Here is a 25,978-nt window from a genome sequence, read left to right on the forward strand (position 1 = left end):
CCTCTGCTGAACAATATTTTTTATGTCAGCTTTGAATGTTTTTTATTGAACCTTTTATTTAAATAGGTAAGTCGGTGAAGAACAAATTCGTATTTACAATGACGGCCTACCAAAGGCAAAAGGCCTCCTGCGGGGACGGGGATTAAAAATATAGGACAAAACACACATCACGACAAGAGAGACACAACAACACTACATAAAGAGAGACCTAAGACAACAACATAGCATGGCAGCAACACCACATGACAACAACATGGTAGCAAAACACATGGCAGCAGCACAAAACACGGTACAATTATTGGGCACAGACAACAGCTAAAGGGCAAGGTAGAGACAACAATACTTTACACGAAGCAGCCACAACTGTCAGTAAGTGTCCATGATTGAGTCTTTGAATGAAGAGATGGAAATAAAACTGTTTATTGCTGCTCGTTCCAGTCACTTAGCTGCAGCGAACTGAAAAGAGGAGCGACACAGGCGCTTTGAAGACCAAGCACTTGTATGAGGTGACAACCTCAAGCTCTAAACCCTGAGAGGTAACAATCACACCGGTGGGGTCGGGCGTTTTTAATATTAATGCGCACGACAAAATCGTGATTTGGGAGACGTGTGTGTAATTACTGCCTAATAACTATGTATGAAATTAAATAACTGTCCTAGTTTGTCATGCAAATTGAAATATTTTACAAAATTGTCCATGTTGGTTCAAGCTTTCTCAGATAAACATGCTTAGATGTGAAAATATTTTCTTTGCCTTTTATTTAATGATATGTAATGTATTAGTAAAAAAACAAAAACATATTTCTTCACTTACCAGACCATTTTAGTTGACAAGAGGGCCCACTAACATGTTATGGAAGGATTCAAACCTCTAAAATGGTCGTCACTAGTTACCACAGCCACAAAGTCATAATTCCCGCCCATTTCTACAATGTATCTTCTTAAAATGTGATTTTAAACCAACCTTATGCCTAACGCTAACCTTAAATTATGACCAAAAAGTACATTTTTGTTTTCATGAATTTGTACGAAAAAGCATTTGTGGCTGTGGTAAAAGTGGAAACCTTCTAAAATAGATTAGATTGCCCAACCTCGTTTTATGGACTTTTGATCTGTGCCCTCTTTCACCAAGCAGATGTGAAGTCTTGTGCTTTAACTGACCTTAGACAAAGATGATCTATATCATATCTGGAATGCATCTCTGACTCAACTATACTGTAGTATGGGGCAATTGAACCTTTACCCCCGTCTCATGATGAGATGAGCTGGCACCGGAAGTAGGAAGTAACTAGCTAGGAAGTCTTCAAGAATGCATTTGGCTAATTAGCGCTCAAGCGAACTACGCGTCGTTTCTGTTTTGATATACCTCAGCGGTCGAGATCCCTATAGGAAGACCACTCTCCGTGCATCCAATAATTGAAGTGTTGTAGGTGAGTACTGCTAACCGTTGCATAAAGTGAGTTATATTAGGCCTGTGCTGAACATTAGCAGGTAACTTAGTCACAACCATTGCTCGAAATCCAGCTAGCATGCTAGTTAACTAGCATATTTAGCTATCTACGTCATTATTTCGTGTTTGCAATGTCTGGTCTTTGTCCAAACTTCCAGCTACTAGTAATTTATACGTAATGTCCAGCCAGATATTACAAACAGTTGGCTGGTTAGCGACCTTTTTTTGCAAGAAGCACGTGTGCGTCACATTTGGAAGCACAATGAGGTTTGAGTTAATAAAAGCCTTCATTTTTTTTCTATGCGCGCTGGAGCTCCTAAATAAAACATTCCAGGTCGCACAAAAATATTTAGGCCCATATCTGAGTATGGTGGTTGCACTGTAGAGCCCTTTAGCTACCTTATTTGTTAGCAGCTATTACCAACTTGTATAATTAACTAGCCATCATTGATGAAAGAGAGGTAGGTAGTCGGTTGTACAACTCAATGTCTTCAACTGAAATGTGTCTTCCGCATTTAGCCAAACCCATCCTGAATTAAGAGGTGCGGGTGTTGCCTTAATCGACACCCACGTCTTTGTTGCCCTGGGAACAGTGGGTTAACTGCCTTGCTCAGGGGCTGAATGACAGACAGCTTGACAGGTTTCTTAAAGTTCCAATTTTTTACTTTTTGGGCGACGATTCTCTACACGGTTGCTTGTTTTGTCACACTGCAATTAGGCGAACGACAAATGTTAGCAACCAGAAAATAGCGGCGCGATTTCTACATATTGCAAGTATTACCAATTAGTCACAATGGGAACAGGCAAAGAGGGGGCGGAGCTAGCGAGATCATATTGGCGCACTGTCGCATGTTTTTGCATATTTCCGTTAGGGAACGTTTACTCTGAAGTGCGCATGTGCATGAACAAAATTCGCCACAACACTCCATAAACACAATAAAATAAATGTAAAACACACTTTGGCAATGAGTAAAGTCAACAAAACTTAGTCCACTCTGTTCATAACATATTCTAGTTTTGAAAGTGCAAAGTCACTGATCCCGTTTCTTAGTTATGTTTAGGACTCCAGAGTGGCGCAGGGGTCTAAGGCACTGCATCTCAGTGCTAGAGGTGTCACTACAGACCCTGGTTCGATTCCTGGCTGTATCACAATCGGCTGTAATTGGGAGTACAATTGGCCCAGCGTCACCCGGGTTAGGGTTTGGCCGGGGTAGGCCGTCATTCTAAATAAGAATGTGTTCTTACCTGATTCATTAAATAAAGTTAAATACAAATTAAGTAGTCCATGGGCAGCAGGACACAGCCTCTTTTTAGAATCTGCGAGTGTAATCATTTTAACTTTACCTGTTGTCCGCTGATTTTGTCCGTGTGTCGGAGGTAATCTGAGACAAAATATCCACAGGGAACTGTTATTAACCCGACTTCCAGCACGCTGGTCTGTATATTGGTTTGTATTTACAATACTGATGCAATTCGCACGTGACGAACACCTTGCACAATATGTAAACCATGGCTGGCCTAGCTTAACCAAACCACAGATCGAAAGTTGTCCCACGCGAACAGCTGGCAAATTTCACTATCGCTTCCAGCTAATTTGTTTGGGAATGTGCTTCGGTCGACGAAGTTTAGTTACATTCGGTTGTTTACATGTTGTTCATCACGTGCAGAGTATCAGGATATTAAATATACAAGCGACAGAATCTACCCTCGGGTGAACAAAAAATATCCACAGGAAAGTAATCTCCACTTCCTGCTGCCAAAAGGACCAACAGCATGTACAACTGGTAAAGTGAAAATATCATTTTATTCACCATTGTCTTGTTGAGACTCGTGTCTTTAGGGCAACTTCTTTCAGACTGAATATAAGTCTGTTTTGGCAGGGATGGACAGCAGGCCACTCAGCTTTCCTAGCAGTAGGCATATCTGTCCTGCTGTCTCTGTTCCTAGCAGTAGGCATATCTGTCCTGCTGTCTCTGTTCCTAGCAGTAGGCCTATCTGTCCTGCTGTCTCTGTTCCATTCTCCTTGAAATTATGTTTTGTGCCAGCATTAATTCAAGGATAGAATGACCTGATTTAGACTGTCGTGTTCAACTGTCCAAAAGTATGTTTATGGTAATGGAAGATGTTAAAATTCTTTAAAGTTTACAGCAAGCACACTAATAACCTTGAATTATGTTGGATAACGGTAGTGTTGTTGATTTCAACAAGAGCGTTACTTTCTTATGTTTTATTTGCTTTAACGAACACATTTTTTTTCTCTCACAGAATCTCATCTGATCAACATGAGTCTACAGTGGACGGCCGTGGCCACATTCCTTTATGCGGAGGTCTTCTTTGTGTTGCTTCTGTGCGTGCCCTTCATCTCCCCCAAGAGGTGAGCCACCCAGTTGAACTGCAGTCAACTGGTCAAAACAAAACCGTCTCCATGCACACAGTCTAATTCCACTAGTGCAGTATCTAATTTGCCATTTAAAAAAAACATGTATTTCCTCGATTGCTTAAAAAGATTTGATCACATAACCACTTAATTATTTGCTATCTTGGCATGTCTTATTGCAAAGTGGGAATTGCAAACATTAAACATATTACCCAATAGCCTTTAGTCAAAATGTGAATTACCTCCCTTGAGACTTGGTTGGGTTAAACAACAATAATTTTGAATGGAGTGATTATTTCTTGCCATTCAATAACCTGTTAAATAATATCTTTAAGATATACAGCAGTTGCCCGGTCTCGGTATCAGATGAGTTGTTTCAAGTCTTCTGTTCACTTTCAAATGTTTAATGAATGTATCTTTGCAGATGGAGTAAGATCTTCAAATCTCGTCTGGTTCAAACTATCGCATATTATGGAAACACCTCCTTCATTGTAGCCATTGCCATTCTAGTTTTCTTACTAATTGGTAAGTGTGTGTGGTCTACACCCAACATATCACATCAACTTATGTTCACAGGTTTTGATCATTTATTGTTAATTGTACTCACGATCACAAATTGTGTAGTGGCCGAGAAAAACCCACACCACTTTAGTCTTCCACAGTTTCCCCATGCTCTTGTCTCTGTTTCTATGTAGATGCGTTCAGGGAGGTGCGAAAGTACAGTGTGACTGAGAAGGTGGACCTGACCAACAACCCAGTGGCTGTAGATCACATTCACATGAAGTTGTTCAGAGCCCAGAGGAATGAGTACATTGCTGGCTTCGCCCTGCTCCTGTGTGTGTGAGTATCCACGCCTCCTCCCCCGCCCGGCGCACACCAACTGGCTCCAGTCTGTTCTTGTTCTAGAATGGTTTCTGAGGAAGGGAGGTTGATGTGTAGCTACTCTGACTTTTCACTAGCGCTCCTGGTTTCTTAGTACACAATCACTGCAGGCATCTGTACCTTTCAGGAACCAACCATTTGTCACCATATTTCTGATTGAATTATGACATTTATTTAACCTTTTATTTAACTAGGCAAGTCCGCTAAGAACAAATTCTTATTTTCAATGACTGCCTGGGAACACTGGGTTAACTGCCTTGTTCAGGGGCAGAATGACAGGTTTTTACCTTGTCAGCTCGGGGATTCAATCTTGCCACCTTTTGGTTACACGTCCAATGCTCTAACCACTAGGCTACCTTAACTTTACAGTTTAAAATAAACTGCCATTCATGTTCTTTATAGAACAGCTGGAATCACTTGATAGTAGGACAAAAGACATGAAGATGAAAGCTTACGTTCTGTCATCAGCCCAAACAATATGTTTGTTTGCCCTTATGCTAGTGATGAGTAGGTGGTGTGTATACTTTACTAATCTACTGAGATTTTACAGTAGCTATTGAAGGAATGTCCGGTGGGAGGGGGAGCTAGCTAGCTAGACATTTTCCATTCACAAGTCTCATCCGAAGTGTAAAGTCTGGTTAACATGATAGGATGAGCATTGTCTGACGTAGTGTATATTCAACATTTTTTTTTTATGCCTGGTTGTGTCCAGTCTGCATATCTTCTCCATACAGGGACCCTGTCATATTCCTCTGAATGGTATGCTATTAATAGACCTTCGAGTGGCTACTACAGCTATTTGTGCTACTTCTTTGCTCTACCACTGCTTCCAGGTTTGGGTGTTTGGACGTGTAATCTTTTGGGCAGCTGCGTCTGAGAAACTAAATGACATGTGATCAAGCAACTGGTGATGAGATTTAAATTTAGCCTCAATGACATGCTTGGCTGTAGACCTATAGCTCAGGATTCACATTACTAGCTGCCTAGTGTTACCTCTCTCACAGGGTCTGGCCACTTAAATGGCATCAAAGTAACTCATTTATAGCATTACAGAACAGTGCATAGGGACATCAAATATACACTTTTTAAAATTATTTTTTAAACATGGCTGAAATGTCGTCTACTCCTTTTGTATAGACAACACATGTTAGATTGTTTATAGCATGTTATTTGCATCATGTTAGATTGTTTGTGGCATTGTTGGACATAAGACTGTTAACACTAGGAAATTGACAGCAAGTGATTTAATTTAGGAAATTTGCTCAAGTATTCCCATGCATAATCCACGCTAGACTTGGGCGGTATCCAGATTTTAATATGGTCCTTCTCTCATCCTGTGATTTACGGTATTACCGGCACAGCACACAATGGGGTGCTAAAAATGGAAGAAAAGCCAAATTGGCCTCTTACCAGAATGCTAACTAAATTTGGACAAACTAATAGCAAAAAATGGCAACTGTACAGGAAAGATCTCTGGATGCGTTGACTTATGGCCAGGGTTTCCCTGGCTCTCAGCCGGGGAAAAATTGGCACATTATGAGGCATGTTTTACCCTGCTTCAAAGTAGCCTAGCCAAAATCAGACCCTATCTGTAGAGGCAATTATTTTATATCAACTTTCTTTCATTGTCCAGTAGTCAAAGGCACAATCCTAGTCATATTAGCAACCCGTGCTAGTTGATGATAATCCTAGTCATATTAGCAACCCATGCTAGTTGATGATAATCCTAGTCATATTAGCAACCCATGCTAGTTGATGATAATCCTAGTCATATTAGCAACCCGTGCTAGTTGATGATAATCCTAGTCATATTAGCAACCCATGCTAGTTGATGATAATCCTAGTCATATTAGCAAACCATGCTAGTTGATGATAATCCTAGTCATATTAGCAACCCATGCTAGTTGATGATAATCCTAGTCATATTAGCAACCCATGCTAGTTGATGATAATCCTAGTCATATTAGCAACCTGTGCTAGTTGTTGCATATTTGATCTCCCCTCTTTCTAAATTCCTAACAGATATTTTCTTATGTCACATGAAACCTCTCGAATGTGCGATGCGCTTTTGAAAACAATTTTTCCGCTAATTGCTTTATGGAATGAAAATCGTGTGTAGCCTGCTGCGTTGTGCACGTGTCAAGAAATAGTTGATCAACATTTTGAAGCTAAATGTTATCTGTTGCATCATACTCATTTTGCTTTTCAACAAAACATTTTATCCTAGTCCTACTGGTTGTATGAATTTGGGATCTATCATCCCACAATTGTCCGTGTCTGTTTGGAATAGGCTATTTCTTTCTCGACAAGCTGACTAATAGAATAGGTTAACTTTGCTACTATGTGTTATTGTAGATCGACAGGCTAGTGATTTCGCAGTTTTTTACTCGTCTTGTTGGCCGAGGAAAAGTAATTGTGGACAGTTATTCTAACGTCTTCAAAGTGCGCATCAGAATGAGGTAAGGAGGAGCGCACATTGTTCCATCCTTTACTTACACGTTCTGTTAATGAGAGTTACCATAATATAAATGTGATTTCTGTTATTCTGAGCACGGTGGGTGGATGTCCTAATCAGGTTGCGCATCCAATGCATAGTGGTCCGGTACATTTTAAATGCTGCCAGTCAAAAAAACACCTGGTTCTTTCTGGTAGGAAGCCATCGTAAGAAATCAGATGGCAAACATTTAGTAGTGAATTGCATACAAGTTTAACTACACCTCGTGTGTTGCACAACAGACTCGCCGATAGATGTAGTACACTATGGACTCACCATCTCCTGCTTTCTCCTGTTTATAAACACGTGACTGACTCAACTGTTCTAAGCTTCATAATGTAAAATATTATTTACCTTTTTATTTAACCAGGCAAGTCAGTTAAGAACAAATTCTTATTTTCAATGACAGCCTAGGAACAGTGGGTTAACTACCTGTTCAGGGGCAGAACGACAGATTTGTACCTTGTCAGCTCGGGGGTTTGAACTTGCAACCACCAGGCTACCCTGCCGCTCCAATATGACCGGTGAAATTAACACAATCTGCTTTATCTCTTAACGTATTGCACAAGTTGACTGTGGGTATTAACTTAAATAGTAGCTACAAATATTCACATTTAATTAAAAATAAACTTGTTTGAAGAACCATCCTGTGGCTTTTCCCAAATAGACGGATGGAGATGTGGTTTTATACAAACGTAAGCAAGGTTTGTAATGATTGTTTTAGTCAAATATATCGGTTTGGGCTTCTTGCGGTTAATTACAGTCTACAAATGATTAGTAAATATGTTCCGGCCCCTGACCATCCGCTCAATAAATAATATCACCCCATAGCTGAATCTAGTTGATGATCCCTGATTTACAGCATATCAAATGCATTGTTAGATTATTTTCAGCCATATTTCCTCCATGTGGAAGGGGTTGCTTCAGCTTTTGTATTAGGCCTGCTGAAGGCAGCAGGGAGGTGTCATTTGTGATATGCAGAAGTGCTGGATGTGATACTAATATCTAAGAGAATTACAACAATGATATAACTACAAATGACATGACTTTTGTTTACAAATATGTTGTGGAAACTGACCCTGAATATAGCTTCTTACTTTTTCCTGTTTTTATTTCTTGCGTGTTTTTGTTCCACCTTGTTATTTTTAGTGCTATCATTGATGTTGATTTCGGCATTGTTGGATTTAGAGCTGGCAAGATAGGCATTTCACGACTTGTTCACGTGACACCAAAAACCCTATACTGTTAAAGTGCAGTGATACCTATTTTCTAACCACTGAAGTAAACTAACGAGTAGGAATATCAAAGAAATGTCAAACATTTTTGTGAAAGTGTTGTGAAATGTGCTGATGAAGTTTTAACACAGTAGCTGAACAGGGACTGGGCTGAGGTCCGTTTGTGTGATATGAGCATGAGGGCAAACTAGGCTAACTGCATTCGTCTGCCCCCTGTGTAACTCTCTACAATGCTGACGCTTATCTTGTGCATGTGCCCCTTGCCGAATACAGTGACCTCAACTTAAGCATGCCAGATATTGCATATACTATTTGAATGTAAAGAGAATCCACCACCACAGTTTGTATAAATGCTGCTATAGTTGATTTTTATGGCAGAATTTACATAACTATCATGCAGTTCCTTAGCATACAAGTCTTCACTTAAATCTCCATTACATTTTGAAGTAGCATATAAACTCAGAAAAAAATAAGTCCCCTTTTCAGGACCCTGTCTCTCAAAGATAATTTGTAAACATCCAAATAACTTCACACATCTTCATTTGTAAAGGGTGTAAACAATTATTGAACATGCACATGTGGAACAGTCGTTAAGACACTAACCGCTTACAGACGGTAGGCAATTAAGATCACAGTTATGACAACTTAGGACACTAAAGGGGCCTTTCTACTGACTCTGAAAAACAAATATGCCCATGGTCCCTGCTCATCTGTGTGAACGTGCCTTAGGCATGCTGCAAGGAGGCATGAGGACTGCACATGTGGTCAGGACAATAAATTGCAATGTCTGTACTGAGACGCCTGAGACAGGACGGACAGCTGATCGTCTTCGCCGTGGAAGAGCACGTGTAACAACATCTGCACAGGATTGGTACATCCGAACATCACACCTGCGGGACAGGTACAGGATGGCAACAACTGCCCGATTTACGTCATGAATGCACTATCTCCATCAGTGCTCAGACTGTCTGCAGTAGGCTGGACTGAGGGCTTGTAGGCCTGTTTTAAGGTAGGTCTTCACCAGCAACAACCTCGCATATGGGCACAAACTCACCGTCGCTGGACCAGACAGGACTGGCAAAGGTGTTCTTCACGAGTCGCGGTTGTGTCTCACCGGATTCGCGTTTATCGTCGAAGGAATGTGCATTACACCGAGGCCTGTACTCTGGAGCGGGATTCATTTGGAGGTGAAGGGTTCATCATGGTCTAGGGCGGTGTGTCACAGCATCATCGGACTAAGCTTGTTGTCATTGCAGGCAATCTCAACGCTGTGCGTTACAGGGAAGACATCATGCTCCCTCATGTGGTACCCTTCCTGCAGGCTCATCCTGCATGACAATGCCACCAGCCATACTTCTCGTTCTGTGCGTGTTCTGCCATGGCCAGCGAAAAGTCTGGTCACGTCAACCCCTTTGTTCAGGTGACAAACAGAAATTGAATAATGTGTCCATGTCTGTGGAACTTATTCAGTTTTTCTGTTGAATCTTATGTTCATAAAAATATTTACACATGGTAAGTTTGCTGAAAATCAACGCAGTTGACAGTGAGAGGATGTTTATTTTGCTGGGTTCACATCATGCAGATGAGATTAATGTCAACATAACAGCTAGCAAGCTGACTTTAATACACCTTATCTATGTTAAAGCAACCTGGTCTCAGAGCATTTTGTATTCTGTATGTAAATCCACAATTCCATTTAGATGTTATGATTCGTATGGTATGTATTAATTTGTAGATGTGCATCACCCTTTTCTATGATATGTTACAAATTTAACATTAGAAAAATTTTAAATGTTAAGAATTTGCTAAATGTATATGTTACGAATTCTGGAAAACTCTGTCGGGCCGCTGGCTGGTGGCTGGCTTGGCTTGGCTGACGGTCGGTGGCTGGCTTGGCTTGGCTGGCTTGGCTGACGGTCGGTGGCTGGCTTGGCTTGGCCGCCGGTCGGTGGCTGGCTTGGCTGACGGTCGGTCGGTGGCTGGCTAACGGTTAGGGTTAAGTTTAGGAGTTAGGTCAAAGTTAATTGTCCGTGATGAGATTCAAATTCGCCACCTTTGCTCGTTACACGACCACCCATCCACTCCGACCAACCACCCTACTTTTGCCTTAAGTAACCATCTGTCTTATGTAACCATACCAAATGTAAAATATCATACTTATTTGAGTGTCCAGGATGAACGTTTATTATGTTACGTCTAGTCGTTGAGATCAGGCTGGTTATAGGAATAACATGATATGCACAATGATGTCATTTTACGTAAGATCTTAAATATGTCACAATTTGATTTATTTGAAATTCATGACTAGTTGAGATTGACAGGGTTTAAATTTCGGATTTGTTTCTGGTCAACTGTTCCTAGAAGTGTGATGTGCTTTCACAAAGTAATGTGCTGTAATTTTATCTTGGGTCCAGTTTGACCTTTTCAATAAGACTGGGGCCCATCACTCACATAAGACATTTATCATCTGATACCCTTAAATGCTGCCATTTACCTCATCATGATTCCTTGGATACTGCTTAAACTACAGGAAATGTGTGTATCTTGGGCCTAAACCATGGTTGTCTTGTAAAGGTGATTGCAATTTCTAATGCATTTTTGAATATGCTCACATTTTAAGTGACTTGTTTGCTAACTCCCCAGATTTCCATACTGCATGTAATGTGTTGTCTATTTTTATGCTGATGTCAATCTATTTCCATGTAAATGGACCAAGTATACTGTTTCATAAATCTGTTTTGGAAGACTCTTAAAAGTTGGAAATTAGTCAGTGACCCTTTAACCCCTTCCCATGTCCAGGTTGCTGAGGCGACTGGCAACCCTGCTCTCTCAGCAGGCCACTTTGATGGCTTCCAACGAGGCCTTCAAGAAGCAAGCCGAGGGAGCCAGTGACGCTGCCAAGAAGTACATGCAGGAGAATGAGGATCTGCAGGCGGTGAGCTGGGGTTGGGTGCTATACAAGACACTGTTGTGCTTCTGATGTCAATCGTGACCTTTACAGGAGTTTTGGCTTTCTCCGTAAGGTCAACACATAAGACATCCTTAGATATGAGGTAAATGCTTGCACGTGATTTATGTGGAACAGGATGTTATCCTACGCTTACTAAAGTCTTGTGGTTTACTGTTTGAGTGTCCAACATTCCTCAGAGTTAGGTTCACGGGCAGAACAATACAAGTTTAATTTAACCAGCGTTCTGCTGCTGTTCCTTTGACAGCCACAGGGGGCAACACTGTACTTCAAGCAGTTAACAATTTAACAATTTAAACAGCTTCATCGTCACCTGATACAATCAGTGTTTATTTGAATTAGTCATCCAAGAGATTAGCAAAAAAACAACTGTACCTTGACAGGTTTGTATTTTACATCATAATTATTTAGTTTTTTACCAACTATTATCAACTATTATCCCAATTGCTATGATTGCTATGATCCCAATTGCTATTGTTATTGCCATATTAAGTGTTTGAGATGAAACACAGTATGCTAGTGGAATTGGGTTACTTGAAAGTCACAATATAGGCCTAGTGTGTACTCCCTCTGCTGATATCTTTGTGGTTGGATGTTCTGCTACATTTCTCTTTGCAGCTCACTTTATTCAGAGTATTATAGGGATTAGGTCCAGACCATATAATATTAACAAACTATTAGTGTTTGGAATAGGCTTAATTTACTCCAATGCATTTATAAACACTTGGAATATTTTCCTAGTATTGAATTAGAGTGAGCAAACATATATTCTCATCCTTCTATGGGCTGAGTGTTTGTTTGAGTTTAGATTTAATCAACAAACTGGTTTCATTTGGTAAATAAGCACTGTGGCTTAAGCTTGTAATGCACCTCAACTACGGGAAGGTAACAATGTAATCATTCAAAATATGGATCTCGGGTCTGCAGAAGGTCACCATGCATGTGGATGCTCCACAAGCCAAGGCCCTGAATATGCCTTCATTATTTATGACCAGCAAATGGGTGTAATGCTCTGAAGAGGTGGAATCATAAGCCAGATCAAATCCAACCCTGCAGCAATGTGGGGATAGAAATACTTGTTTAGATAGATGGAGAGGTTTTATTTACACATTCGGCCTGCTATCAAATCGGCTCCCAAGTGATACTAATTTTGGAAATCTCTTCCCAAATATTTCTACGCATAATAGAGAAGTGATTGTATACAAATGATTGTTTTAGTCAAATATTATCAATCAAATGTATTTATAAAGCCCTTTCTACATCAGCCGATGTCAAAGTGCTGTACAGAAATCCAGCCTAAAACAGCAATGTAGAAGCATGGTGTCTAGGAAAAACTCCCTGGGAAGAAACTTAGAGGAACCAGGCTCTGAGGGGTGGCCAGTCCTCTTCTGGCTGTGCCGGGTGGAGATTATAACAGTACATGGCCAAGATGTTCAAATGTTCATAGATAACCAGCAGGGTCAAATAATAATCACAGTAGGTTGTAGAGGGTGCAGCAGGTCAGCACCTCGGAAGTAAATGTCAGTTGGCTTTTCATAACCGATCATTCAGAGTTACAGGTTTCTTACGGTCTATTTGCAGTCTACAAATTATTAATAATTATTTTCTGGCCCCCTGACCATCCACTCAATAAATAATTGGCCCGCGGCTGAATGAAAGCTGATCCCTGGTTTACAGTAAAGAAAACTACATTGCAGTGCAGCTTACATAAGAAAAAGGAAGTGATTTATTCATCTATTTTATCCCTCACCGAAGCCAGAGGCTTTAAATGTATTGTGACTAGCTCGTCCTCAGAAGGCCCAGCCACTGTTAAGTATGTCCTTTAAATCTTTAAAACTCTGGGCTCCCTCTACCCAATCACTGAGTAATGGCTGTCCATATTGCTATTGATTCCCTGCACTACCTATCTGAGCCAGACTCTGACTAACCCAACTATTGATCTATTTAAGCAATATGGCCCGAAGGGGTGTGGTATATGGACACTATCCCACGGCTAAGGACTGTTCTTTGCACAACGCAGAGTGCCTTGATACAGCCCTTAGCTATGGTATATTGGCGACGTACCAGAAACACCTGAGGTGCCTTGTTGCGTAAATAAACTGCCTACCAATGTAATTAGAACATGATTCTTTTTTATAATTTTTTTGCCATACCTGTGGTATACGGTCTGATATACCACAGCTTTCAGCCAAACAGCATTCAGGGCTCGTACCACCCAGTTTCTAAACTGGAATGAATATCTTCTGTAGCTGACTGAGCTTAAAGTGGACTCCAACTAGGTGATATGGAAATGTTTCTTCTCTTTGATCTAACCAAGCTTGTGTATGAGGCTCCTTGCTATAAATGTACAAGCTGAGCTACAACTAGGCTAGCTACGTGTTTTGTGTTTTCACTTGCGTCATCAAACAAATACACTGTAACGGGTTGATTTATTTTACAGTACGCAGCATTTCTTAGCCTAGATTAGTACATTCTGTCTGGCCCTAGAATCTGTCTGTAAGGAACATCACAAATCCTCTGCCCTAGTTACAAGGTCTGTTCCCTCTTAGGGAAAATCCTAACCCAGATCTGTCTGATATTATTTAGACATAAATCTATTCTCCTGGTAGACCTAGAGTTGGGACACTTCAAATGGCAGTCCTTAATCGGGTCCTAGTAACATCAGTGACGGCTCCTAATGTCCCTCTAGGACATGGATTCTGTGTTCCTGGTGGTGTGTGTGTGTGTGTAGTGTTTATCAGTGTGTTTTGGTCTGAGGTCTCAGGTGGCCTTGAGAAATATATTTTAAATGATTTGTACCAATGTTGTTTTCGCTGGATGTTTTTGATACACACTACTTTACACACACAATTTACTTGACAATGCAGATGGTTTAGAGGAAGCTATTCGAAGCAAGGTATCAAATAGAACATAGTTCTCTTTGCTGTTCCAACTAGCTACATGTAGAGGGGCAGCTAATCATAATAACAGTTTGTGATAAAAGCACAACATGTTTCATTAAAATATTTAGATATCAGGCCATCGCAGGTTTGACACCTGTTAGCTGCACCGGCAATTATTTATTATTATTATTTTTTTTTTTAAATGATAATGCTAAGTTTCTACAAATTCCCATAATTTATTTTCTAAAATAATACCCACTCTGATACTAGCACCGGCTCTCTAGCCTACAGTGCGGGTCGGCTAGCCTACATTTTGAGATTATTATGGCCAAATGAGCTCGATTTGTCAAATTGCAGCCAAGCATGTCACCAGAATAAGACCCTCGATATTTATTGGCGCATCAAGTTCAACTTGCACGTTCACCACTCTGAAGTTAATCATAATTTATTTGATCTGTAGCCTAAAACTGCATGCTTTCTCGAGTTTTAGTGGGAGGACCACATGTCATCGCGTGACTTCAAGTTGACGTTGCCCATTAAGTGTTTCACCGCCATTTCTCCCATAAATAATTTTACCGACACAAAGATCCCACCTTGTCTAGCGTATTTTGTTTCCATCAGGCCTGACATGACTTTTTATCTGACTTGTACTTGCATTAAAGGGCTGGGTGGGAACCTTGTTTCTGTCGTTATCCATCTCCGGTTTTAGCTAGTGAGGAGCCAATGTCTTCAGCAAATAACATCACAATCCGTTCCCTGGTCTTTGGTCAGCATATCAGGAAATTGACCTAATAAAATGTATGTTGTGTTGCTTAAGACTGTGATACACCTCAAATATGAGTGGTGTGGTGGATGATTCTGTGGAAGGAGGGTTTGAGTCATTGTTGCAATCCAAGAGGATCAGGGCCAAGACCAGCAGCTGGGTGGTGGGCTTGGTATGAGCACCTGTTCTGAGGCTGTTGGCTGGATGGAACCAGTCACACTAGCTTTATGTAGGCAAATGGTCATTAGGGCTGTGACGGTAACGGTATCGCAATATTTTCTTCCTTGGCAAAAATGAAAACACAAAGCAGACCAAACCCTTTAGTCCTTTAATAACCTGATGTATGTCAAATGTTGTGTGCTGTAGCTTGGAAAATAAATCCATATGACTGGATGACGACCATGTTTTTTTTCTAACATTACATCTTCTTTTTCTTAAAGAAGTGAAGTCCGCTTTGTGTTTCCTTGCCAGGATACTGAGTATCGCGATACTGGTATTGGTTTCTCAGAGCTTCCTGTAATTCATCAATAAGACTTAATGAAACCCACAATGTGTCTAAATGTCATACTTTCCTATAAAAAACATTTTTATACAGAACAAATATATCAACACATATTGGTTCCATGAGTATTGGTTCCATGAGTATTGGTTCCATGAGCTGAAATAAAAGATCCCAGAAATGTTCCATATGCACAAAAAATGTATTTCTCTGATTCTTTATATATTTGTTTAACATCCCTATTCATTAGCATTTCTCCTTTGCCAATATAATCCATCCATCTGACAGGTGTGGCATATCAAAAAGCTGATTAAACATGTTTTGTGCTGGGGGTAATGAAAGACCCATCTAAAATGTGAAGTTTTGTCACAATACAATGACAGATTTTGAGGGAGTGTGCAATTGGCATGCTGACTGCATTAATGTCAATCAGAGCTTTTGCCAGAGAATTTAATGTTAATTTCTCTACCATAAGCCACCTCCAACGTCATTTTACAGAATTTGGCAGTACATCCAACCGGCCTCACAACCGTAGACCGTGTTTATGGTTTTGAGCGGTTTGCTGATGTCAACTATTGTGAAGAGTGCCCCATGGTGGGGTTATGGTATGGGCAGGCATAAGCTACGGACAAGGAAAACGATTGCGTTTTATCAATGGCAATATGAATGCAGATACCGTGACGAGATCCAAACGCCCATTGTCGTGCCCTTCATCTGCCTTATCACCTCACGTTTCAGCATATGCACGGCCGGCCCCATGTCGCAAGGATCTGTACACAATTCCTGGAAGCTAAAAATGTCCCTGTTCTTTTACGGCCTAATGAATACATTTCAATTCACTAATTTCCTTATGACCTGTAACTCAGCAAAATCTTTTTAAATTGTTGCATTTTTAAAATTTTGTTCATTATAGTCAGTTATCCATAACCCGTAATCAGGGGTTAAAGGAAATTCTTAATTTTTCTTTTTAGAAACTAAAGGATGCTGGCGTCGCTGTCCCAGAAGTGGGCAAGAAGCCATCTGGAGTTGGAGTGCAGGAGGAAAACAAGACGTTGAAGGCAGAGGTGCGCTCTCTGAAGGATGAGCTGGAAGCCACAAAGAAAGGTGATTAACTTTTAAAAAAACATTTTTTTACCTCTAGTAGAGGTTCTCTCTACTAAATGGTGATAGCTGGATGAAAATGGGGAGAGAACCCCAAAATGTAATTTGATCATCAGTGAAATGTACAGTGGCCTGCCCTCTTGTCCTGACTGTATTGTGTGTGTGTGCCCCCCCCCCCCCCCCAGTCCTCCTGAAGTCTGACGGTGACGTGAAGGCAATGAAGAAGCAGGCGGAGAACCTGACTGTGGAGTATGACCGCCTGCTCAATGAACATTCCAAGCTGCAGGTCCGTACTGGGAACGCTCGTGTGTGTGTACACACACACACACACACACACACTCCCACAGAGGCACAAACAACCACACCAGGGTTTCCGTTAGCCAGTAATAGTAATAATAATAGTAATTATACATTTTTTTGAAAAGCCGATAAATAAAACTGGCACCGGCCAATTGTCCGGGAGAAGAAAAATCTATGCTTTTCACCCTATTTATTGATGAAATACATTGACTGGTCGTGCTTATTGGTCTATAGGTCAATTTTCATAATTTAGTGGAATTAATTGCAGCGTGTGTACAGGTATATTTGTTATGTGTCTTTATCACTTGGTTTAAGATGGATACAGGGCCTTGGAGTGGAGAATCTGTCAGGCAGCACGAGAGCTGCTGCAGCCTTTTGTGGTGCCTTCAAGACTGTCCCAGTCTGTTTGGAATAGGCTATTTCTTTCTCGACAAGCTGACCAATAGAATAGGTTAACTTTGCTACTATGCGTTATTGTAGATCGACAGGCTAGTGATTTCGCTGTTTGTTACTAGTCTTGTTGGCCGAGGAAAAGTAATTGTGGACAGTTATTCTAACGTCTTCAAAGTGCGCATCAGAATGAGGTAAGGAGGAGCGCACATTGTTCCATCCTTTACTTACACGTTCTGTTAATGAGAGTTACCATAATATAAATGTGATTTCTGTTATTCTGAGCACGGTGGGTGGATGTCCTAATCAGGTTACGCATCCAATGCATAGGGGTCCGGTACATTTCTAAAACGGCTGGTAAATTTTAAATGTTGCCGGTTAAATGTCCAGCGCCACATTTTCCTAATGGAAACTCTGACACACACACTGATCTGAGCAAAACTACTACAATCAGGTAACGATCTCATTGAGTAACAATGGATGTCATCGTATGTACGTGCTGGGAAGCATGGATCTGAGCTAGTTTAGGACACACCCTATCGCAGTATCAGTCATTGTACATGTTGTAATGATTCTCTTTTAGTGCGCTCTACTGCACACATACAGTATGTATGTAATATGAGCTGCTGATTAGAGGAGTAATGATATCACAACCGTACAGGAAGGTAATTCATGACAACTAAAACCTGTCAATGGTCACGGAGGCAGATGTTTGCGTTGTGAACTCTTGAACCTAGAGTGATGCACCAAGACACTGCACTAACCCTACATCATGTTGTGGCCATTCAAGTCCCACGGGTATATTGACCTGAGCTGTGACTAATAGCTTATTAATGCTGAACATATCCCAGTCCCACCTCAAAACAGTGTGGGGCTTTCTCATGGCTGATGCTTGAGCAAATAGTCTTATGATAAAATGAACACTTCCCACTTTTACAGTGTGGGGCTTTCTCATGGCTGATGCTTGAGCAAATAGTCTTATGATAAAATCAACACTTTCCACTTTTGCTGGCGGGGGAGTCAGCCGGATGTCTTGCAAAAGAAAAGGAAGACACTTACTCTTCTGCAATGAACATGTCTCGTGAAGACGTTTGACAAGTTGAAGAAGCCTAAAATTCTACCAGGCGTGTAACACTTAAAATACATGTTACATTTATAGCACTCGGGGGCATATGCCACAGCTTCTTGAATGACCTCCCACATGCGCTGCGTTGTTGTCTCGTGTTTAAGTGTTGTTTTTGCTGTCACTCGAGGCTCCAGACATGTCAGCAGGCAGGTGGTCTGGTACACGTGTGGCGAACATGGCTACTTAATGTTTGGCTCCGTGGGTTTTGGAATCCCTCTGAGCTCGTTGCACCTGATCACATGGGCCTACTCTGGTTTCAGGGACTTGATTTCCCTGGCACAAGGCTCCTGCTCCTTTCCCTGGCACAAGGCTCCTGGCACAAGGCTCCTGCTCCTTTCCCAAGGCTCCTGCTCCTTTCCCTGGCACAAGGCTCCTGGCACAAGGCTCCTGCTCCTTTCCCTGGCACAAGGCTCCTGCTCCTTTCCCTGGCACAAGGCTCCTGCTCCTTTCCCTGGCACAAGGCTCCTGCTCCTTTCCCTGGCACAAGGCTCCTGCTCCTTTCCCTGGCACAAGGCTCCTGCTCCTTTCCCTGGCACAAGGCTCCTGGCACAAGTCCTTTACCCTGCTGCTTTAAGCCTGCCCACTTCATTCAAATGTAAACAGGAGAAAACCCAGCTATGTTTAGACCGTTTTCATTCGCATTCCCTGGCCAGTGGCCCGATGTTCGTGTAACCTATACACAAAGGTTAAATCGTGTTACTTATTTAGACCAGAGGTCACGTCAGCTATCAGATCTCAGGATGAGCAGTGCGGAGAGACATGCTGTAATTTGAGATTGGCCTTTCAGTAATACAAGGAACTAAAGGTTAACCTACCTAAAAACTTGAGATTTTACTGCCTTATCTGTAAATCCCTGTATGGATGTTTAGGTAGGTTAACCTTCAGTTCCTTGTATTACTGAAAGGCCATTTGATTATCAGAAAAGGCCTATTTTCAATTCTATAATAAACTGTGCCAATGCAGTGGTTATTACTTTGTTGACTTGTTTAAATTACAAAATGAACTGTACTAGGGTTGCACATTTTGGGGAATATTTAGTGGTCGAAACTTTCCGTGGGAATTAACGAGAATATATTGGAATTAACGGAAATATCTGAAAATTAATACCATTTAAATGTAGATGTTTTTTGAATTGGATATATTTACCATATCATATGGAAACATCAACCTTTTTACCGTATCATAAGTAGACAATTGCAAATGATTATATCCTTCCAATAGAAAACCAACAAAACAATTTGCTTACGAATTCAACTTTTGAGTTGATTCTTCACATGGGACGATTTCACCGAACCACAAAAAGGGAATATTGAATGATCATCGCGTCTCACAAAAAAACATTTTCAACACACATCTGTAGAATTATAGTCTAGAAACTAAAGCTTTGGTTGTCTTCCTCTCAGGCTTCCATGTCTTCTCCCTGGACCTCCTCAATGTCCACCTCTTGAACATCTGACTCTGAGGCCTCATCTTAACTGTCACTTTCCAACCTTGTTGAGGATGGCTCGTTGTCAGGCTTAAAATGACTTACATTTGCCTGGATGGCCACCAATTTTTCAACCCTTATATTGGTCAGCCTGTTGCGTACTTTGGTGTGTTCCCAAAAAGGACCAGTTGCGCTCTGAGGTGGCTGATATTGGTGGGATTTGGAGGATAACAGGGGAAAGAGCCTCAGATCCACAAAGTCCCTTCCACCAGGTGGCTGATGAGATATGTTGGCATGACTGCCATATTGCATCTCCATCCCAAAGCCCTTGCTTGGAAGTGTACTTCGCCAGACTGCCAAGAACCTTGCCCTCATCCAGGCCATGCATTCACCTCGAATCGAAGTAGAGGGACTCTTGTCAGAGGTTCCTTGATGTTAGCGCTGAAGGAACTTTATCCACTTGGCCAGATTATGCATCTTTGTTGCATTCTTCACATATGTAGTATAGTCTGTAGCTCAGACAGTCTAGTCGTGTGGGCTCAATAGCATCTCATTAGTGTGCAAGATCTTGAGAATCAGCTGCACGTGATGGAGTGCACTGCACACCTAGAATTGCCTTATTAAGTGTATCCCACAAAAAGGTTCACTGTTATAAACTAACATAAAAAATAAAAAAAATGTAAGCAAAATTCCCGGGCTAAACTTCCCATGGAAAATGTCCCGGGAAGATTCAGGGAAATTTACCTGAAAGTTTACGACCCTTTGCAACCCTAGACTGTACAATGTGTTTACCTTTTATTTAATGCTTTCAGTTTATATATAAATGAACAGCTATAGTTAGTCATTGTTTTTATATTGAACACAAATATAAACCCAGCATGTAAAGTGTTGGTACCAGACATGTTTAATATGTGCAAAAAGCTCTCATCTGTGCACAAATTTGTTTACGTGTTAGTCATAATTTCTCATTTGCCAAGATAATCCATCCACCAGACAGGTGTGGCATATCGCAAACCTGATAAAACAGCATGATCATTACACAGGTGCACCTTGTGCTGGGGACATTAAAAGGCCACTCTCAAATGTGCAGTTGTTTTACACAACGCAATGCCACAGATGTCAAGTTTTGAGGGAGCATGCAACTGGCATGCTGACTGCAGGAATGTCCACCACAGCTGTTGCTAGAGTATGTAATGTTAATTTCTCTATCGTAAGCCACCTCTAGTACGTGCAACCGGCCTCACAACCGCAAACCACGTGTAACCCTGTCAACCCAGGACCACCTTCACCTGTGGGATCGTCTAAGACCAGGTACCTGGACAGCTGATGCAACTGTGGGTTTGCACAGCCGAAGAATTTCTGCACAAACTGGATGAAACTGGCTCAAGGAAGCTAATCCGCATGCATGTCGTCCTCACCAGGGTCTTGACCTGACTGCAGTTCGGCGTCATAACTGACTTCAGTGGGCCCATGTTCTCCTTCCTTGGCCACTGGCACGCTGGAGGAGTGTGCTCTTCACTAATAAATCCCGGTTTCAACTCTTCCGGTCATATGGCAGACAGGGGGTATGGTGTTGGAAAGTGGTTTGCTGATGTCAACGTTGTGAACAGAGTGCCCCATGGTGGGGTTATGGTATGGGCAGGCAGGCATAAGCTATGGACAACGCACACAACTGTTTTGTCTGGCAATTTCAATGCACAGAAACACTGGGCCTAGATTCTGAGGCCCTTTGTCTTGCCCTTCATCCACTGCCATCACCTCACGTTTCACCATAATGCATGGCCGTTCCCATGTCGCAAGAATCTGTAAACAATTCCTGGAAGCTGAATGTAATTTCTTATATGGCCTGCATACTCGCCAAACATGTCACCCGTTGAGCATGTTTGGGATGCTCTGGATCGACGTGTACGACTGTTCCAGTTCCTGCAACTTCAATCCTTTGAAGAGGAGTGGGGCAACATTCCACAGGCCACAATCAACAGCCTGATAAACTCTGTGAAGGAGATGTCACGCTGCATGGGGCAAATGGTCACACCAGATACTTACTGGTTTCTGATCCACGTCCCTAACCTTTTTTATTTTTAAGGCATCCGTGACCAACAGATGCATATCTGTATTCCCAGTTGTGAAATCCATAGATTAGGGCCTAATTTATTTCCTTATGAACTGTAACTCAGTGAAGTCTTTGAAATTGTTGCTTTTATTTTTGTTCAGTTTAATGAATCAATTTTCTGAATCCCTTTTCTACAGGCAAGCAGTGATGCTCAATCGCAGGACAAAAAGTCCAACTGATCGGGAGAGAAGTGTTGACGTGCTCGTACCATCCACCGTCAACAACAGCCACCCACCACCACTGCTTTACACAGGAAGTCATTAGGTGCTGAATGTGCAGACCTGCAGGAGGAGGATTTGGGTTATCTGCCTTTAAAGCCTCGCTACTCTGTTGTGGCGCACAATGGATAGCCATGTTTTTTTTGTATGGTTTGCCTCCATTTAAGAAACCACCATGTACTTTATATCTGTACTTAGCTGTTTTCATTCCATTTGAAATTAAATGAACGAATTGCACAACTGAAGAGATGATCCTCTGCCTCTTTGTATTTGAGAAGGCGATGTCCCCTGTTGAATGTCTGATTTTACTACTTTAGTTCAACCAATGTATCTATTCTGAGGGGACCTGGTAACAGTTGTCCATGTCACAAATATTCCGATATCTGATAGAAAATATGTAGTTGCGAGTCACCTTTGGACTTACTGTAAGGTGTGGTTTAACATCTTATTCCTATTTGTCAATTCTTCATTCTTGTTTTGAATGTAATCTGTGTTACCTGTTACAGTATGAGGCAGACCCTACTGTCATTAAGGGCATCATATTGTATGGGTGGGAATCTGCATATGCTCCTTTGATGGAAAGCAGTTCATTTTCACTCCAGTAATTAGGCCCATTTCATGCTTTTGACTGAACAAATCTGTGATTTGGCACATCTTGTTCTTTGAAGCCCTTATCCTCTTGCTTTGTTTGAAAATTAATAAGTTCCTTTTACCTCGTCTGACTGCACACTTCTGTATTGGAGAAGTGCCTCAGGCACATGGTGTGACAAACTTGTACCACTCAAATCACTAAGCCTGCATAACATGATATGAGATGAGCTATATTGGAATGTAGGGCTTCATGGCGTCCTTCCATTTGAAGTCAGTTTGCCTCTCTCATTGGTTGAGATGGCATTTAAAAACACGGTTGGTTCAGTCTTTCAAATGTTAGACACAATGTAGTCTTTAAATTCTGATATTTGAAAGAATGTTGGAAATTTGTTTATTAAACTTCTTTGCGATCTCACACCCTGTCTTTTCTTTCCTGTTTTCCCACTTGCTGATCATAGAATGGTCTATTTGGAGTGCTTCACCCGCCATTTTGAATTTAATTGGAGGGGAAATTTTATGAACTGCAGAACAAGCTTTCCCTGCCTGTAGTTCCAATTTGAACAGTGAGGGCTGTAAGTAAATCTCCCATTAAGCAGCAACCTAAAGAATTGTGGAACTTTCAGTAATTAAATAGTTAACTGGCCTTTCACCAGGTGACAGTGGAATATATATTTTATATATATATATATATATATATATATATCCTGGTAACTTGCTGAAATTAGTGCTTTGGGTCATCTGAGGAATTACATCATGAATTGTTGCACCAGGTAAAAATAGGGACTTGTAGAAAGTCACTGTCATGGCCACTCTGACCTTCAGGGGAGATGGTAACCTGTCGGGGTCCGTCTGGTGTTGTACGAGAAATTCTTAGTTTATGGTGATATTAACATGCCTAAGAACAGTACACTATTCATCCATGTTTATATGTAATATCAGTGTTTAGTTACCTTCATTTATAATGCGCCCTTTACAAGGTCGCCGAGCAGGCCTAGTACTCGAGGTAAAGGTTCTATCTATATATTTGACGATTTCTTTTGCTTTCATCTATGTTCTTGTGGGCAAGGGTTTTGTTCTGATGAACTATTTACAGTAGGTGGTAGATGTCTAAGCCATCTGATTTTAAACGCCACTTTTTCCCCCTCATTACATTGTCAGTTTTTCCATTTTGTCAGACACTGGTGATATTCATTCCTTAGTCCAAGGGCTATTGAAATTCATATTCTCAACAGAGAAGATGAGTCTCAAAGGTTTTGCAGATTTTGTCCTTGCTGTTTAGTCATTGACTCTTGATGATATTAATTCTATTATATAATCTCATTTGGTGGCCTTAAAAGTGATGTCATTTAACTGACCTATTTTTGCATGATGACTTTCTCACAAGAGAACTGCATTTACACATTTTATGATCTTCTACTGTCCTTTCAAGAAATGTTAGCTAATTATGTCACATCAAAGTTTTCCCCTTATCTTGGAGAGAAGAAGTTTGCTGTTTCATTATAACTAAATGTATTTTTTGGGATTACAGCATCTATGTTTGCAGTCAACTACATGTATGAACATGGTCAATGCTGTTGGTGTGTAATGCAAAATAAATATATTTCTCAACAATGTCTAACTAGGTTTGGTCATTTGCAGTATGTTTGTCCAATGTGCCCCACATGCTGTATACAAATGGTTGAGTTCCTCTATTGCTCTTTTACTAAGTTATAAATTGCTAAATATGGATGGCTGGGCTTTGCAAATCAGGTTTCTTCATGACATCAATTTGTGTTCTAGAACCGCCTCCCACAGAGACAGTTTGTTCTAGAACAGCCTCCCACAGACAGTTTGTTCTAGAACAGCCTCCCACAGACAGTTTGTTTTAGAACAGCCTCCCACACAGACAGTTTGTTCTAGAACAGCCTCCCACAGACAGTTTGTTCTAGAACAGCTTTTCAAAGAGTTGTTTGCTCTAGAGCAACCTCCCACAGAGACAGTTTGTTCTAGAACAGCCTCCCACAGAGACAGTTTGTTCTAGAACAGCCTCCCACAGAGACAGTTTGTTCTAGAACAGCCTTTCAAAGAGTTGTTTGCTCTAGAGCAACCTCCCACAGAGACAGTTTGTTCTAGAACAGCCTCCCACAGAGACAGTTTGTTCTAGAACAGCCTCCCACAGACAGTTTGTTCTAGAACAGCCTTTCAAAGAGTTGTTTGCTCTAGAGCAACCTCTCACCGAGACACAGATTTTTGTTGTGGAAAAGCCTCGCACAGAGACAGATGTTTGTTCTAGAGCAGCCTCTAGGAGACATGTTTGTTCTAGAGCAGCCTCTCACAGAGACAGATGTTTGTTCTAGAACAGTCATAGAGACATAGATTTGTGTTCTAGAACAGCCTCTCACAGAGACACAATTGCATCATCCTTGATGATGATCCAACCATGATTGGATGAAACTGCTTTCTGAATAATTCCCTTCATGTGCGATTGAAGACCAGGCACCGTCTTTCAAGGCGTATGACACTAAAAGCATGTTTCATTGGCTTTTAAACTCTTTTTTTTAACGAGTCATAAGTAGTCTTTTAGCCACTATCAATGGTTGTGCTCATGCAGTAGGGTTTCCTTCCCTTTCAAACACTATAGACGGGTTGGCTGACAACATCACAAATGATGCACGGTGCATTTGACGAGGCCGAAAGGTGTGCGTTTATGATTCTGAACTGAACGGTCAGATAGCTAGCAACAATGACAAGAACCTGCCTTTTGAGGAATCATAGGTGGCTAGTTTCAGCTCATCTTGTTATTGATACCATGTTTTGTTTGGACTGATGTCATGCCTATGCTAATATGGCTAAAACTCGCTAGCTAACCAGCAACTGTAACAATATATTTGAGACAAGTGCTCATTGTGCAAATGTATTTGTTTTCAATAAACATAGAGACTAAATATAGTTGACATGTTGCCAACCACGTCTGTTTTGGCCCATTGTTGTGCACGTGTCAGTTTTGTTGATAAACAACCAACCTGTTTATGTCCATCAAGAATGTGTTCTGGCTGGGATGGGTATGTCCATGTGACAAGTGCATCCAAATAAGCGATGAATATAGACGCTCAAATACTTCTGTTGCATATGTTTGATTCTATAAATGATCGTCAATAACTACTAGTACACTTTAGGAACTGAG

The 25,978-nt window shown here is 41.2% G+C and overlaps 1 protein-coding gene across 1 annotated transcript; it reads left to right on the forward strand.

Moving 5' to 3' along the window:
• The first annotated feature begins 1,176 nt into the window (after nt 1–1,176).
• Nucleotides 1,177–24,430, forward strand: bcap31 (B cell receptor associated protein 31). The gene is made up of 8 exons (XM_020458801.2): nt 1,177–1,430; nt 3,716–3,824; nt 4,252–4,352; nt 4,523–4,667; nt 11,238–11,373; nt 16,522–16,654; nt 16,837–16,937; nt 22,144–24,430. The coding sequence occupies exons 2-8, from the start codon at nt 3,733–3,735 to the stop codon at nt 22,183–22,185; spliced, it is 750 nt and encodes a 249-aa protein (XP_020314390.1). The 5' UTR covers nt 1,177–1,430; nt 3,716–3,732; the 3' UTR covers nt 22,186–24,430.
• The last annotated feature ends 1,548 nt before the right edge of the window (nt 24,431–25,978 follow it).

Source organism: Oncorhynchus kisutch, linkage group LG24 (genome assembly GCF_002021735.2).
Source record: "Oncorhynchus kisutch isolate 150728-3 linkage group LG24, Okis_V2, whole genome shotgun sequence".
Taxonomy (NCBI): Eukaryota; Metazoa; Chordata; class Actinopteri; order Salmoniformes; family Salmonidae; genus Oncorhynchus; species Oncorhynchus kisutch.